Source organism: Rhinopithecus bieti, unplaced genomic scaffold (assembly GCF_001698545.2).
Source record: "Rhinopithecus bieti isolate Rb0 unplaced genomic scaffold, ASM169854v2 scaffold_110, whole genome shotgun sequence".
NCBI lineage: Eukaryota > Metazoa > Chordata > Mammalia > Primates > Cercopithecidae > Rhinopithecus > Rhinopithecus bieti.
The window spans coordinates 3,700,103-3,716,600 of record NW_016803311.1 but is presented as its reverse complement, the minus strand read 5'-3'; the positions used below and the strand labels follow the sequence as shown (position 1 = coordinate 3,716,600).

Below are 16,498 nucleotides of genomic sequence, written 5' to 3'. Positions count from 1 at the left end.
AAAAAAAAAAAAAAAAGACAAAAGGAAAATATTGATTGACCATAGCCACAGTAAGATAAGATGTTACCTACAAGGCAATAAGAAGAAATGGGATGCCAAGAAATGGAATGATTTATTTAAAGGCCGAAATAAGAAAATGCTCAACCCAGAACTCTATATTCAGCAAACTATCCTTAAAACATGGGAGTGAAATAAAGAAACTTTCAAATGAAAACAAAACAGAAAGAACTCATCACCAGCAGACCTGTACTGCAAAAAATACCCGTGGAAGCTTCCCAGACTGAATTATACAAGATGGAAACTCATATTTGTAGGAAGAAATAAAGACTGAAGGGATACATTTAGCAAAAACATAAAATACCAGCTTATCTTAGTTTTTTCTTTGTTAATGTCCTCAAAAGACAAGTGACTGTTAAAAAAGTCATATCATTGTAATAAGAGGTTTGTAAGATACATAGTAAAGAAGAACACTAAAATAACTCAAAGAACCAATGAGGATGTAAATTAAACTGTTGTAAGGTTCTTCCATTTGTGACATATATAGTGAAACATTCATTCTAATTAGACTGTGATAAATCAAGGATGCACATTGTTAGAGCAACCACTTAAAAATTTTGTACAAAGAGTTTCTAGATAAAAAGTCAACAGAAGATACAAAATGTTACAAAAGAGCTGATGAACCCAAAGGGTTGTAAGAAAAGAGGAAACAAAAATAGATTCAAACAAATAGGAGAAAGTTTGCAAGGTGACAGACTTAACTCCTACCATATCAATAATTATATGAAATGTCAATGAATAAAACACTCTAAAAAGTCGAAACTGTCACACTAGATTAGAAAAGAAATGCCTACAAGAGATACATTTTAAATATATAGCCACAGATGAGTTGAAAATAAAAAGATGGAAAAAATATATACCGTGCAAGTATTAAACACAAGAAAGCTGGTGTGGCCAGATGAACATCATTAGTAGACCCACAGACAAGGACTAGTATCAGAGATAAAAAGGGACGTTTCATAATGACAAATGTGCTACTTCAGCAGGTAAACATAATAATCCTAAAGGTGTATGCACATAACAAGAGCTCCAAAATACATGATGAAAAAACTGACAGGCAAAAGGCATAACCAGACAAATCCACGATAATGTCTGGAGACTTTAATACTCTCTCAGTACTAAATAGAACCAGTAGACCAGTAGACCAAAAAGAAAACAAAACTAGATCTGAAAAACATTATCAACCAATTTGATCTGACATTTGCTCTAATATCTGAAATACACATTCTTTTAAGTGCACTTGAAGCATATAACTAAATATAACCATAAAAGGAGCTACAAATTAACTGTTAATTCCAAAAGACAAAAGATTCTTACAATGGATACTCTCTGAGGATAATAGAATCTTAAATTATAAAGCAACAATAGGATATCCATAAAAGCACAAAATACTTGGAAAGTCAATATCTCATTGTAAATAACACTCTAAATAACAAAAGATATCACAAGGGAAATTAGAAAATACCTTTAACTGAAAAGTAATGAAAAAAAACCAACAAAATAAAAAATTGGCCCTTCGAAAAGATTAATTGGCAAAGCCCTAGCATGAACAAGCAGAGGGGAAAGAAAGAAAACAAAAATAACAACAGGAAAGGAAACAAAAATGACCAATATCAGGAATAAAGAAAGAGATATAACTACAGATCCCACAGATAGGAGAATAGAAGAACATATTATAAACAATATTATGCCAATAATTTTAGCAACTCAGTATACTTACACAATGAAATACTTCTAGGCAAACTCCTTAAGATCTCCCATCTATTATTTTTAGTGAGGGCAAAAACAACCAAAAATGAAGCACACAAGAGTTCACCCTATGTGATTAGATAATGTTCTAATACTGGCAAAGCTAAGCATGGTGATAAAAGTAGAAACATGCTTGCAGCAGGGACGGCAGGTGAGCTGAGTGGAGATGACTATAAAGGGACACAAAGGATATTTCTAGGAGGATGGAAATGTTCTGTGTCTTGAAGGGAGTAGTGGTTACAGGTGTTTGCAAACTGCCAAACGCATCACACTGTCTACATAACACCTGAATTTTACTTAATGCAAATCTGCCTCAATGAAATTGATTTAAAAAAACAAAAAACAAAAAACTTATTTTACAACACCACAGAAGTAGAATACTGAATTTAGTCAGAAATTTTTAAATTACTTTTTGGGGGATTATTTTGTGCAGGTTACATATAAAATTGGGACAAGAATATAAAAAATACTTGAAAATTTTTAAAGTTTGTCAAAGAATACTTCAATTCTATTATATACCTTCTTAACAGAGTAGGAAGTATAAACTACAGGCCAGAAAGTATGCTACATGCTTTCATATATTATGCCTCACAAAGATTGTGTCTTTCATTCATGATAAAATCTAGCATGTGGCTTGGGAAATAGCTGTGTTACAAATGAAACAGCAATAAACCTAGAGCCAGAAGACCCAGGTGCCGAAATAGTGATATAGTTTATTTATTAGCTTTGCGACCTTAAGCAAGTCACACAATCTTAGATTTCTTCCACTCTAGGACTGATGTGAGGACTAAGGAATATTATTTCAATGTACCTGGTAAAGCACACCACGAATACAGTTTTATTACTCACAGTAAGTGCTCAATAAACACTGCTGAAATGAAGAAATGAAGTGGATAAACAACATGAACAGAGAAACAAGCAGAAGGAAAAAATAAAGGGACATTGTTTTCTGTGAAGAGGATGGGTGGAGGGTGGGACAGAGCTTCCAAAGCATGATGACCTAATACCACATTCATATCATGAGAAGTGAAGCCACCTGGACTTCCTGGGTCAAGTGGGGACTTGGGAAAACGTTTCTGTTTAGCTAAAGGATTGTAAATGCACCAATCAGCGCTCTGTGTCTGGCTAAAGTATTGTAAATGCACCAATCAGCACTCTGTAAAAATGCACCAATCAGCACTGTGTGTCTAGCTAAAGGACTGTAAACGCACCAATCAGCACTCTGTAAAAACGCACCAATCAGCGCTCTGTGTCTAGCTAAAGGTTTGTAAACACATCAATCAGCACTCTGTAAAAATGCACCAATCATCACTCTGTAAAATGGACCAATCAGCACTCTGTAAAATGGACCAATCAGAAGGACGTGGGCGGGGACAAATAAGGGAATAAAAACTGGCCACTCCAGCCAGCAGCGGCAACCTGGTCAGGTCCCCTTCCATGCTGTGGAAGCTTTGTTCTTTTGCTCTTCATAATAAATCTTGCTGCTGCTCACTCTTTGGGTCCACAATACCTTTATGAGCTGTAACACTCACCGCGAGGGTCTATGGCTTCATTCCTGAAGTCATGAGACCACGAGCCCACCGGGAGGAACAAACAACTCCGGACGTGCCAACTTTAAGAGTTGTAACACTCACTGCGAGGGTCTGCGGATTCATTCCTGAAGTCAGCAAGACCACGAACCCACTGGAGGGAATAAATTCCAGACACATTTTGGCGACCATGAAGGGACAATCACCAAGGGGTGAGTACTGTCGGACCCCTTTTACTTGCTATTCTGTCCCATTTTTCCTTAGAATTTGGAGGCTAAATATTGGGCATGTGTCAGCCAGTTAAAAGTGACTAGCACAGCCGCCGGACTAAAGACACGGGTGGCAGGCTTTCTGGAAAAGGGCTCTCTAACAACCCCCGATTCTTTGGAGTTGGGAGCGTTGGTTCGCCCGGAACCAGCTTCCGCTTTTCCTGTACTTCTGGACTGAGCCGAGGGTTGACAGAGAGTAAAGTCATTCAGCCCCGGGGTCCTGACAACAAGTTGGTTGACCTTGCAGTCATGAGCGGAACTCTCAAAGTCATGTCACCCAAGCGAGACTTGCCCATCTATCCTATCTATCGTGACCCTTGCCTCCTGGGTCCTCATGCCTGCCAAAGAAACTTCCTCTCGCCTCTCTTCTCCCAGGCTAGTCCCGCTTCTAAAAACCACTCCCTGTTTCTGGTGCTTTTCTAGTTTCTCCTATAAGTATGATTTCTAGTATAAACTTCAGGACTCTGTTCCCTTCTTTAGGCACCCAGGCTCACCAATCAGAAAGACATAACTTTTGCCCAAAGCCCTGTCGGGGTTGGGGGGACTATCTTAGCAAGAATTTTAGGATCCCTCCACAGACTAGCAGGCCTAACAAAAGCTATTCCTGAGGCTAGGATATGGGGAGCTTCAGAAATGGTATCTTTCCTATCATATAAGTAAGGACAAAAGGCATCACTCTTCCAACCCTGGAGATCCCTTCCCTCCATCAGGGTATGGCCCTCCACTTCATTTTTGGGGCATAACATCTTTATGGGACAGGAGTAAAGTCCCAATACTAACAGGAGAACACTTAGGACTCTAACAGGTTTTCGAGAATGCATCAGTAAGGCACACTAAATTCGAGTTTCCTCATTCCTCTTCTTGGTCTAGGAGGACAGGCAAGGGTGCAGGTTTTCGAGAATGCATCGATAAGAGCCACTAAATCCGACCTTTCTCAGTCCTCCTTGTGGTCTCGGAGGAAAACTAGTGTTTCTGCTGCTGCATCAGTGAGCGCAACTATTCCAATCAACAGGGTCTAGAGACCGTTGCAGGTTCTTGGGCGGGGGGGGAACCAAACAATCCAAAACCATGGGCAGTTTTGTCTTTCAGATGGGAAACACTCAGGCATCAACAGGCTCACCCTTGAAATACATGCTAAGTCACTGGGACCAACTTGATCCGCAAACCCTGAAAAAGAGGTGGCTCATTTTTTCTGCGCTATGGCCTGGCCCCAATATTCTCTCTCTGATGGGGAAAAACGGCCACCTGAGGGAAGTATAAACTACGATATTATCCTGCAGATTGACCTTTTCTGTAAGATGGAAGACAAATGGAGTGAAATACCTTATGTCCAGGCTTTCTTTTCATTGAAGGAGAATACACAACTATGCACAGCTTGCAATTTACATCTCACAGGAGGACCTCGCAACTTACCCCCATATCCTAGCCTCCCTATAGCTCCCCTTCCTATTCATGATAAGCCTCCTCTAATATCCCCTGCCCAGAAGGAAACAAGCAAAGAAATCTCCAAGGGACCAGAAGAACCCCCAGGCTATTGGTTATGTCCCCTTCAAGCTGTAGGGGGAGGGGAATTTGACCCAAAGCAGGTCCATGTCCCCTTTTCCCTCTCTGATTTAAAGCAAATCAAAGCAGACCTGGGGAAGTTTTCAGATGATCCTGATAGGTACACAGATGTCCTACAGGGTCTAGGGCAAACATTCAATCTCATATGGAGATATGTCATGCTATTGTTAGATCAAACCCTGGCCTTTAATGAAAAGAATGCGGCTTTAGCTGCAGCCCGAGAGTTTGGAGATACCTGGTATCTTAGTCAAGTAAATGATAGAATGACGGCCGAAGAAAGGGACAAATTCCCTACTGTTCAGCAAGCCGTCCCCAGTACGGATCCCCACTGGGATCTAGACTCAGATCATGGGGACTGGAGTCGTAAATATCTGCTGACCTGTGTTCTACAAGGACTAAGGAGAATTAGGAAAAAGTCCATGAATTATTCAGTGATGTCCACCATAACTAAGAGAATGGAAGAAAATCCTTCTGCCTTCCTCGAGCAGCTACGGAAGGCCTTAAGAAAGTATACGTCCCTGTCACCCAACTCATTCAATGGTCAATTGATTCTAAAAGATAAGTTTATTACCCAATCAGCCACAGATATCAGAAGAAAGCTCCAAAAGCGAGCCCTGGGCCCTGAACAAAATCTGGAGGCATTATTAAACCTGGCAACCTCAGTGTTCTATAATAGGGACCAAGAGGAACAGGTCAAAAATGAAAAGTAAGATCAGAGAAAGACCGCAGCCTTACTCATGGCCCTCAGACATACAAACCTTGGTGGTTCAAAGAGGACAGAAAATGGAGCAGTCCAATCACCTGGTGGGGCTTGTTATCAGTGTGGTTTGCAAGGACACTTTAAAAAAGATTGTCCAATGAGAAGTTGCCCCCTCGCCCATGTCCACTATGCCGAGGCAATCACTGGAAGGTGCACTGCCTCAGAGGACAAAGGTTCTCTGGGCCAGAAGCCCACAACCAGATAATCCAACAACAGGACTGAGGGTGCCCGGGGCAAGCCCCAGCTCATGTCATCACCGTCACTGAGCCCTGGGTACGTTTAAACATTGAGGGCCAGGAAATTGACTTCCTCCTGGACACTGGCATGGCCTTCTCAGTGTTAATCTCCTGTCCCAGACAACTGTCCTCAAGGTCCGTTACCAACCGAGGAATCCTGGGACAGCCTGTAACCAGGTATTTCTCCCACTGCCTCAGGTGTAATTGGGAGACTATTCTCTTTTCACATGCCTTTCTTGTTATGCCTGAAAGTCCCATACCCTTATCAGGGAGGGATATATTAGCCAAGGCTGGAGCTATTAGCTACATGAATATGGGGAACAAGTTACCCATTTGTTGTCCCCTGCTTGAGAAGGGAATCAACCCTGAAGTCTAGGCACTGGAAGGAACAAATTCAAGCTCCAGCCTTAAGTCTTCCCATGGGACAAAACTTCTCTTTATACATCACAGAGAGAGCAGGAATAGCTCTTGGTGACCTTACTCAGACTTGTGGGACAACCCCATAACCAGTGGCATACCTAAGTAAGGAAACTCATATAGTAGAAAAGGCTGGCCTCACTGTTTATGGGTAGTTGCGGGGGTGGCTGTCTTTAGTGTCAGAGGCTATCAAAATAATACAAGGAAAGGACCTCACTGTCTGGACTACTCATGATGTAAATGGCATACTAGGTGCCAAAGGAAGTCTATGGCTCTCAGACTACCACCTGCTTAGACACCAGGTACTACTCCTTGAGAGACCAGTGCTTCAAATACGTACTTGTGTGGCCCTCAACCCTGTCACTTTTCTCCCAGAGGATGGGGAACCAATAGAGCATGACTGCCAACAAATTATAGTCCAGACTTATGCCACCCGAGAGGATCTCTTAGAAGTCCCCTTAGTTAATCCTGACCTTAACGTATATACCGATGGAAGTTCATTTGTGGAGAATGAGATACGAAGAGCAGGTTATGCCATAGTAACAGTACTTGAAAGTAAGCCTCTTCCCTCAGGGACCAGCGCCCAGTTAGCAGAACTAGTGGCACTTACCCGAGCATTAGAACTGGGAAAGGGAAGAATAATAAATGTGTATACAGATAGCAAGTATGTTTATCTAATCCTACATGCCCATGCTGCAATATGGAAAGAAAGAGAGTTCCTACCCTCTGGGGGGAACCCCCATTAAATACCACAAGGAAACCATGGAGTTATTGCACACAGTGCAAAAACTCAAGGAGGTGGCAGTCTTACACTGCCAAAACCAGCAGAGAGGAAAGACAGAGAGACAGACAGAGAAAGAGAGAGACAAAGACAGAAGGAAAGAGAGAGAGGAAGAAACAGAGAGACAAAGAGGAGACAGAGGAAGAGACAGAGACAAAGAGTCAAAGAGAGACAGAGAGAGGAAGAGACAGAGAGACAGAAAGTCAAAGAAGGGAAGATAGGAAGAGACAAAGAGGAAGTCAGAGAGAAAGAGAGAGACAGACAAAGAAGAAATCAGAGACAGAGAAAGAGAGAGATAGAAGTGGTAAAGAAAAAACAGTGTACCCTATTCCTTTAAAACCCAGGGTAAATTTAAAACCTATAATTGATAATTGAAGGTCTTCTCTGTAACCCTATAACACTCCCACATCACCTTGTTGTCAGTGTAAACAAGAGTGTAGCCCAAAAGCACTGACGCCACTGACAACCCATAGCCTTCCTATCAAAAATCCTTAACCCAGCAGGTTTCCTAACACGGGATCTAAATCATAATTAATTACCATACAAAGGTCCGACCAGATCTAGGAGGAACTCCCTTCAGGACAGGACAATAGATGGTTCTTCCCAGGCAATTAAGGGAAAAAGACACAGTGGGTATTCAGTAAGTGATAAGGAAACTCTTGTAGAAGCAGAGTTAGAAAAATTGCCTAATAACTGGTCTGCTCAAACCTGCAAGTTGTTTGCACTCAGTCAAATCTTAAAGTACTTACAGAATCAGGAAAGAGTCATCTATACCAATTCTAAGTTAATATGAACTGAACGAGGTTTCCTTAATAGCAAAGAAAACTTAAAATCCCAAACTTATAAGGTTTTCAACTAAAGTCAAGTTTGCTAAAAGTTAACAGTGTAACATGTATTATCCTACTACCACANCCAAAACCACCAAGGCCTAGACCTCCTTACTGCTGAGAAAGGAGGATTCTGCACCTTCTTAGGGGAAGAGTGTTGTTTTTACACTAACCAGTCAGGGATAGTACGAGATACCACCCGACATTTATAGGAAAAGGCTTCTGAAATCAGACAACGCCTTTCAAACTCTTATACCAACCTCTGGAGTTGGGCGACATGGCTTCTCCCCTTTCTAGGTCCTGTGACAGCTATCTTGCTGTTACACACCTTTGGGTCCTTTATTTTTAACCTCCTTGTCAAATTTGTTTCCTCGAGAATCAAGGCCATCAAACTACAGTCTTACAAATGGAACCCCAAATGAGCTCAACTAACAACTTCTACCAAGGACCCCTGGACTGACCCGCTGGCCCTTTCACTGGCCTAAAGAGTTCTCTGGAGGACACTACAATTTCAGGGCCCCTTATTCGCCCCCATCCAGCAGGAAGTAGCTAGAGAGGTCATCGCCCAATTCCCAACAGCAGTTGGGGTGTATCCTGTTTAGAGGGGGAGAGGTGAAGCCAGCCGGACTTCCTGGGTCGAGTGGGGACTTGGAGAACATTTCTGTCTAGCTAAAGGATTGTAAATGCACAAATCAGTGCTCTGTGTCTAGCTAAAGGACTGTAAATGCACCAATCAGCACTCTGTAAAAACATACCAATCAGCAGGACATGGGCGGGGACAAATAAGGGAACAAAAGCTGGGCACCCCAGCCAGCAGCGGCAACCTGCTTGGGTCCCCTTACACACTATGGAAGCTTTGTTCTTTTGCTCTTGGCAATAAATCTTGCTGCTGCTCACTCTGCGTCTGCACTAGCTTTATGAGCTGTAACACTCGCCGTGAGGGTCTGCGGCTTCATTCCTGAAGTCAGCAAGACCACGAACCCACCAGGAGGAAAAAACAACTCTGGACGTGCCACCTTTACGAGCTGTAACACTCACTGCGAAGGTCTGTGGCTTCATTCCTGAAGTCAGCGAGACCACGAACCCACTGCGAGGAACAAACAACTCCAGATGCACCAACTTTAAGAGCTGTAACATTCACTGCAAAGGTCTGCAGCTTCACTCCTGCAGTCAGCGAGACCACAAACCCACCAGAAGGAAGAAACGCCAGACCCACCTGAACATCTGAAGGAACAAACTCTGGACACACCATCTTTAAGAGCTGTAACACTCACCATGAGGGTCCGCGACTTCATTCTTGAAGTCAGCGAGACCAAGAACCCACTGGAGGGAATAAATTCCGGACACATGAGTAGTAGGTGCTGTGGGTAGGACAGGGTTGGCTGACCTCCAGAATGAATATACTTTCATTGTGACCAGGATAACAGCTAGGGTAACAGATATCACAAGATTGGCTCCGATGTGACCCTGAGGAGTATCTCAGCTTCATGAGTACAACCAACAGTGTGGCTACCACAAAGCATGTACTATAAGTGGCTGCTGTTATTCGTCTCCAAACTTTTACTTTGTTACCCGGGCTAACAATCACTTGTGCTGGCAAGGAGCATAAAAGGGGGGTTACCTGCACACCAAGTAGCCTCCAAGGGGCTTTTCCCACGTTCCTAAGAGGTACAGTGAGTCTTCTACTATGAATCTTTGAAATGCCAGCATCACTGATGAACAACTGTTCAAAGTGTTCCATCCCTTCTCATCCTTAGGTTTTTCTGAGATTTTGCTCTCAGACGACAAGTGCAGATATTTTCTAGATATAGCAGCTGTGACCAGACCAACACCACCACTGATGACTAGCAGGCTGATTTTCAGTAGAGTTCCAAGGAATGATCTGCTAGGCCTGACAGAGCACTCAAGAAGTACCAAAGAGTATGGCTGGCCCAGATTCAAGACCAGAGAAACCAGGTATCTTCCTCCAAATATAGGGCTCCTAGAAGGACACCTAGAAATTCAACACTCAATCACAATGTCATGTGATAAGTTATATGACAGGGCTTTTAATTGAATGCTGTGGGGACACACAGAGGAGATAATGAGCCAAACAGTAGGGGGAGAAGCAGTATCAGGGGAAATAATTCCTGAAAAAGGTGGTACCTGTGCAGAACCCAAAGATGTTGAGTTATTTGGGCAACAGGCATTCCAGGCAGGAGGCAGACACAGAACGTACAAAGACTCAAAAGGGATGGCACCATCTGCAGAGAACTGCAAGTAATTCTACATGGCTGGAGAACACCATGTTCTCCAGCCATGTAGAATTACTTGCAGTTCTCTGCAGATGGTACAGCCAGGGTCTTAGGAAAGACCTTTTTAAAATAAGAATCTACGAATGTACACTTTACCATGAAGAGGAAGGGAAACAACTGAAGGAATTTTAAGCAAGCAGTACCATAATAAAATTAGCATTAAAAAAAATTGTGGCGACAGTGTGGAGAACAGATTGGAGGGGAACAAAAGTCAAGAAGACAGGGGAACAGCTGAAGTAATCCCTGTGGAGGAGGATGGTGGCCTAAGAGAGCAGCACTTAGAATGGAGGGAAGATGTGTCAAACACAGCAAAGAGGTCTAGAGAGAACTCTCAAGTCTTATTCACTGATTTATGTGAGGTGAGAAAAAGAAAGAACCAAGCATGACTCCTAGGCTGCAAGCGTGGATGTCTAAATGGATAGACCTGCTGTTCACAGAGATAAAGAATAAGTCAACTCATATTTGAAAGTATAAAAATCAATGATACTGCACTAAATTTTAAAACATTAACACAAACAAAGGCAGAGGTTGTCTCAGATAGTATGGATACATATCTCTGAGATAAATGAAAAGCTTAAATTCAGAGAGGAGTAAGTCAGAGTTAAAGAAATTCCTGTCTAACATATGTTGATGAGTGAATAATCAAAGAATAAAACAGAAGGCAATTCACTAACAAGAGAGCCATCTACTGCCTTATAAGCATAGTGCAGCAATGAAATGCCACAAAAAAAAAAATGTGGAAGAAAGCCAGGAGTTTTTGACCACTTCACACTGGACATGTTTTTACAAAATATCTGATTCCTCCCACAAAAAAATTCCAAGTGGTTAGCATGTTTAATAATAGCTAAATGCTTTCACTTACTTAAATTTCTCCTAAAAACATTAATTCAATAGAAAACATCATTTGAATACAAAACACTTACCTGCCATCATTGCTATCATACTGGCTTTATAGACATTAGTAAGAGATCCAAGCTCTCCTGTTGCTAATATAGTTTTCAGATGAGCCTCCCCACAGGCCTTGCGAAACTGACGAATCTCATCATACAGGGCTGGGAAAGAAAATAATTGAGGCAGTTACAAAGCAGGCAAGTGATAACATAACTTGGCAGCCGTTTAGAGCTGGTAGAACCCATTTCACATTTAGGAAACATAAAACATTTGTCACTTTCTAAAAATCACCCCAATTTAACATTGCCTGGAGCATTCTGTTGCAGTTCACATCCTGTTACAAGGAAAGTTTGGTTTGCTACCATGAAACCGTTTCTAAGCCCTGGCCTGAGGTCCAGAGACATAGAGCTTTTTAAATATCATAATGACATGCAAATTATAAATAATTTCTGTCTTGTCCATATGATGGTTGCTTCCAACAAAAAACAAATGTAGCTACTATACATACAGTGGTGTACCCCTTTGAAAAGTAATAAAACAAATCTTAGGTTCTTATTAACTCTTCCATTCACAAGTAATAGGTTCTTTGGCTGAAATACAAAGCACACCTTTCTCGAGAGTTATGTTCATGACAATAAAGACACAGCAGCTTGCCCCACTGCCTGCCAGAGTATGTTTATATATCTGACTAAAAAGTGTTGAGCCTGGCCAGGTAGTGTTGGATGCATGTGCACAAAGCCATCTGTAGGGAGGCTCAGAGATGCTGCCTTGAATCTATTAACCCCTGAGCCCATGACCCCAGGACCACATCTGGCTTTGGAGGGTTCCACATTGTGCCCAGATTTATTTCATATTTCATATTCAAGGTAACATTTCATATGAAAGGTAACAGGATTTTAGTAAGCAAATTAGACCAAAATCATGGGTATTAAATCTTTAAAAAATTATTTAAGTCTTTTTTCAATGACACCAGTGGATTTTGGCTTTTACCCTGTATCAGGTCGGCCACTTTCATTTCTTGAACTCAGGCTACTGCCATGGTGTCAGGACCAAGGCTTTTTCTTTCCTTTGTATTTGAGAATCTTTCATAGGAAGTAGTTTTATAAGCACATGGACTAAACCAAGCAGGAGGGAAACATTCATAATAAGGATTGGGGTAAGCATTTCTTAAAGCTAAAATGAGAGTTCTATAATTCACAGGCTTACTAAAATACATAAAAAAATGAAAAATTAGTCTCAAGTCAGCAAACTCAGTTTAAACCACAAGAGTTACAACAGCCAAATAAAACTTGCCTTCTCAGTCCTAGAAAACACGAACTTGAAGTTCAGAAGTGAAAAATGAAGAGAAATGAAAGCAAATACTCTATTCCAAGATGCTCAGTTAAGTTTAGAAAGTTTGTTACCACTGAGAGATGGTACCCACAGAAGGTTCTTCAATAAAGAACACACTATTTTCTCAGATCCTTAGTAACGCGCAGTTGTGAGTACTAGGGATGATTGATCCGAGATGCCACACCACCTGCCTTACCCTGCCCATCTACCTAACCTGGGAGAAAATCATCCTACTTATGCCTTCAATGTGACAACCTGTGTAAGAATGTTAAAAATAGTAATAGACTATGTAGCAAAAATATATATATCTTCTTTTAATTCAGAGAATGAATTGGATGGAATGACATTTCTTGAGTTATTGAATCTGAAAAAAGAAACTTGTTCTCTAAGAACAAGTGACAAGGAAAATCTTCTGATCTAAAAATCCAAGAACACTAATCCAAGTTAACTTGTGATTTAATTAATGATTTTCTTCCACAAAACAGTGTTGTCATTAAAAGCTGGCTTTAGAGTCAGACAAATGCAGATTTAAAACCCAACTCCATCATTTCCTGTGGGACCTTAGGCAAGTTATTTCTCTCAGCATCAGCTCCATCCTTAAAGCGTCAATAATATTTACTTTACAGGGTTACTAGGAATAAGAGAGAGATATACAAAGTACTTTGCATACTGCCTGACATGTTATAAGCACTCAAAAAGTTTAATTATTAAGTTCAGAATTCTAGTAAAATGAATTTCCACTAAGTGTTGTGTTATAAAAGTCAAATCTTACTTCATGGCCTGACCCAGTTCCAGTAACCAAAGTTCTGTTGTATGGATTACTGCTTACAATCAATGAGCCATCAGACAAGGCTTGAAAGTATTTTATTATAGCAGTTGTTAAAGTGAACTTTGGCCTGTAAAACAAATTCTTAAAACACTGATCACAGCCATATTTGTTAACCAAAAAAATCATCCTTTTTCTAGAGTGCTACCTTCTGATGCCAAGTGAATTTCTTGAAGTATAGTTAAAATTAACCAGGAAAACCAGAGGTATTTTATGATTCAGTCATTTGGAAGTTATGCTCTTTAATCCATGATCTAAACAGAATGAACTGAAAGTGGTCACTTACAACATAACTGGATTTACAAATATGCAACCAATGCCTTCTCATTCTTTAACTGCAAATTTCTAAAATCATTTTACTGGCCTATTTTACCACATAATAGGGTCAAGTTTTTCTGAGAAAATATCTTAATCTTTAAGGTTCAACAGGTGGAAAGTTGTCATTTCTTTGTTACCATTCTGCCCAAAATATACTAGAACAATTACATCAAAAGTTATTCCAAATCTGGTCTTTTTAAAATGTGACCTGGGCTCTATCAAGTGATTGCTTCTACCCAGGGCTTTGAATCTTACAGAGTGAGACAAAGATGAAAGAATAGTTAGATATTTTCTTCATTAGTGTGGTATCAGCAATAGCAGGAGATCCAAAAGTCCAGTGTCCCAGGGGCCAGCCACCAGCCAACAGTGTGGTACCTGTGCTGGCCAGCAGGAGCAGCATCAGCAGTGGCCCTGGAACCACGCTCTTCCTGTGGCACAGTCTGACTGTGTCCTCTGCTCCTTATTCTCTCATGGTCCTGCTTTTCTTCCAAGCAAGGCTTCCTACTTATTCAGTGAGCTTCTTTATGTCTTTCTAATATCATAAATCCCCTTTCAGCTTCACTTAATCAGAATTGGTTTTGTTCATCTTCAACTCATGAATATTTACTGAAGACATATGGTATTGTAGACAATAATGTGGGTTCTCCTGAGTATATGGATACACACCCGAACCCTACTACTAGTTTATTGTTTGATTTGGATAAGTTACTTAACTCTAAACCTGTCCCACGTTCATTTACAAAATGGGAATGATAGAAGTATGCACACCTCACGGAGTTATTTTGAGCATCAAACAGGTTAACATACATGAATAGATAAGGACAATATCCACACATTGTTCACGCTCAAGGAATGTCAGTTCCTGTTTTCAAAGTTATTGGTGGCAGCAGTGATGGTGCTACTGTTATTACTCGGTGCTTATTAGGCTCATATTACAGAGGGACTTACAAAAGCTGAGGACACCATGATCTATGTTCCTTAAAGAACACAAAACCTCTTTGGGCCCCTAAAAAAAAAGTCTGGGGAAAAAAGTTTACTATATATCACAAACAAGTTTGTTTTTAAGCTAAGAACCCATGCTACATTGAATAGCAGACTCTTGACATAAGACAGTTTTTGCTACTTGCTAGTTGTGTAAACATTTAGGAATTATTCAATTTCTCTAAGCCTAATTACTTAGGGAGGCTCGGTTTGCTCACGTATTTTTGTGATGATTAAATCATACATGTGGCTAGAAGAGAACCAGGCATTTAGTAGGCATTTAGTCATTCAATACCAGCTTCCCACATTCTTTCTCATACACTTCCAAAAACCCAAAAATAACTATAATGAACAACAACAAAAAAAAGCAAGCACTGTCCTAATACTTATGAAAGTACAACTAGAATTTGCCGATCTTACATATAAGAAAAAATAGACCACTTCACTCCAACACAAGCCATAGCAACCACAAAGAAGCATTATTAGTGTTCAGGTCATTTTGAGTACTTAGACAGTACCATGATAGACACCTTGGAAACTAGATGAATGACATATGCTAATCAAAGTGGCTTGATGGCTGAAATGTAACCCAGTCAATCTCAAATTATGTCCTTTAACAAACTCAGTTGGCACTTTCCTTTCAATATAACTAAGCCAAACAATGGAAAAATGAATGAGCAGGTTTTCCCCTATGTTCATAGGAAAGGACAATGGTGGAGCGTGGAGTTATTATAATTGCTGCTAGACCACAGACGCAGAGGAAATTACAAGTGAAGTAATAAGTTCAACAGACGCCCTTTCCAAAAAATTTTGCATGAGGAATAATTACTCTAAAGGATAAGAAATCCCCTGTTTTCAAAGCTTATTCCCTCAAAAATGCTCAGTGTTCTCCACACGACATTTAACCATCCCCTTGTGAGATAGTTCAGTTACCTTCACGTTTCCAATGTGAAAAGTAAGATGTGGACCAGGCACAGTAGCTCACGCCTGTAATCCCAGCACTTTGGGAGACCGAGGCAGATGGATCACCTGAGGTCAGGAGTTCGAGACCAGCCTGGCCAACCTGGTGAAACCCCTTCTTTACTAAAAAAGTACCAAAAATTAGCAGGACGTGGTGGTGGACACCTATAATCCCAGTTACTAGAGAGGCTGAAGCAGGAGGATTGCTTGAACCCAGGAGACAGAGGTTGCAGTGAGCCAAGATTGCGCAATTGCACTCCAGCCTGGGCAACAAGAGCAAAACTCCATCTCAAAAAGAAAAGTAAGACATGGAGAGACAAATGACTTGCCCCAAATCTTACAGAAAGGAGTCGTCATGCCTTCATATGTGGAATAAAACTTTATTTCCTGAAAATTTTCTGCCTCTATTCCAGCACACATAACACACATGCATGCACAGGCACACTCACTGTAGTTACAACATATTCTCAGGGAAATACAATGCAGTACTTCGAGCCACAGAGTCGTCAAAACTCAGAACCTAAAGGGATGTCAACTCCCTTCTAGTTCAAACAACTCACTTGACAGATGGGCATTATAATCCTAAGACCTGGTTTTCATTCTTCTAGGGTAAAAAAGCTGCGTAAAATGAAAAGTTCCAAGGTAATTGAGAAACCTAAGATACTTAATTTTGTATAATGCACTAAAATGATCTATAGGCCGGACGCG

At 40.9% G+C, this 16,498-nt stretch overlaps 1 protein-coding gene across 3 annotated transcripts in view; it reads right to left on the bottom strand.

Moving 5' to 3' along the window:
• DERA (deoxyribose-phosphate aldolase) overlaps positions 1-16,498 on the bottom strand; it is a 143,426-nt gene that overhangs the window by 67,337 nt on the left and 59,591 nt on the right. For all 3 annotated transcript variants that reach the window (XM_017873777.1, XM_017873793.1, XM_017873785.1), the window contains exon 6: positions 11,406-11,534. In XM_017873777.1, coding sequence (XP_017729266.1) covers positions 11,406-11,534 — 129 coding nt within the window. The remainder of the gene's footprint in view (positions 1-11,405; positions 11,535-16,498) is intronic.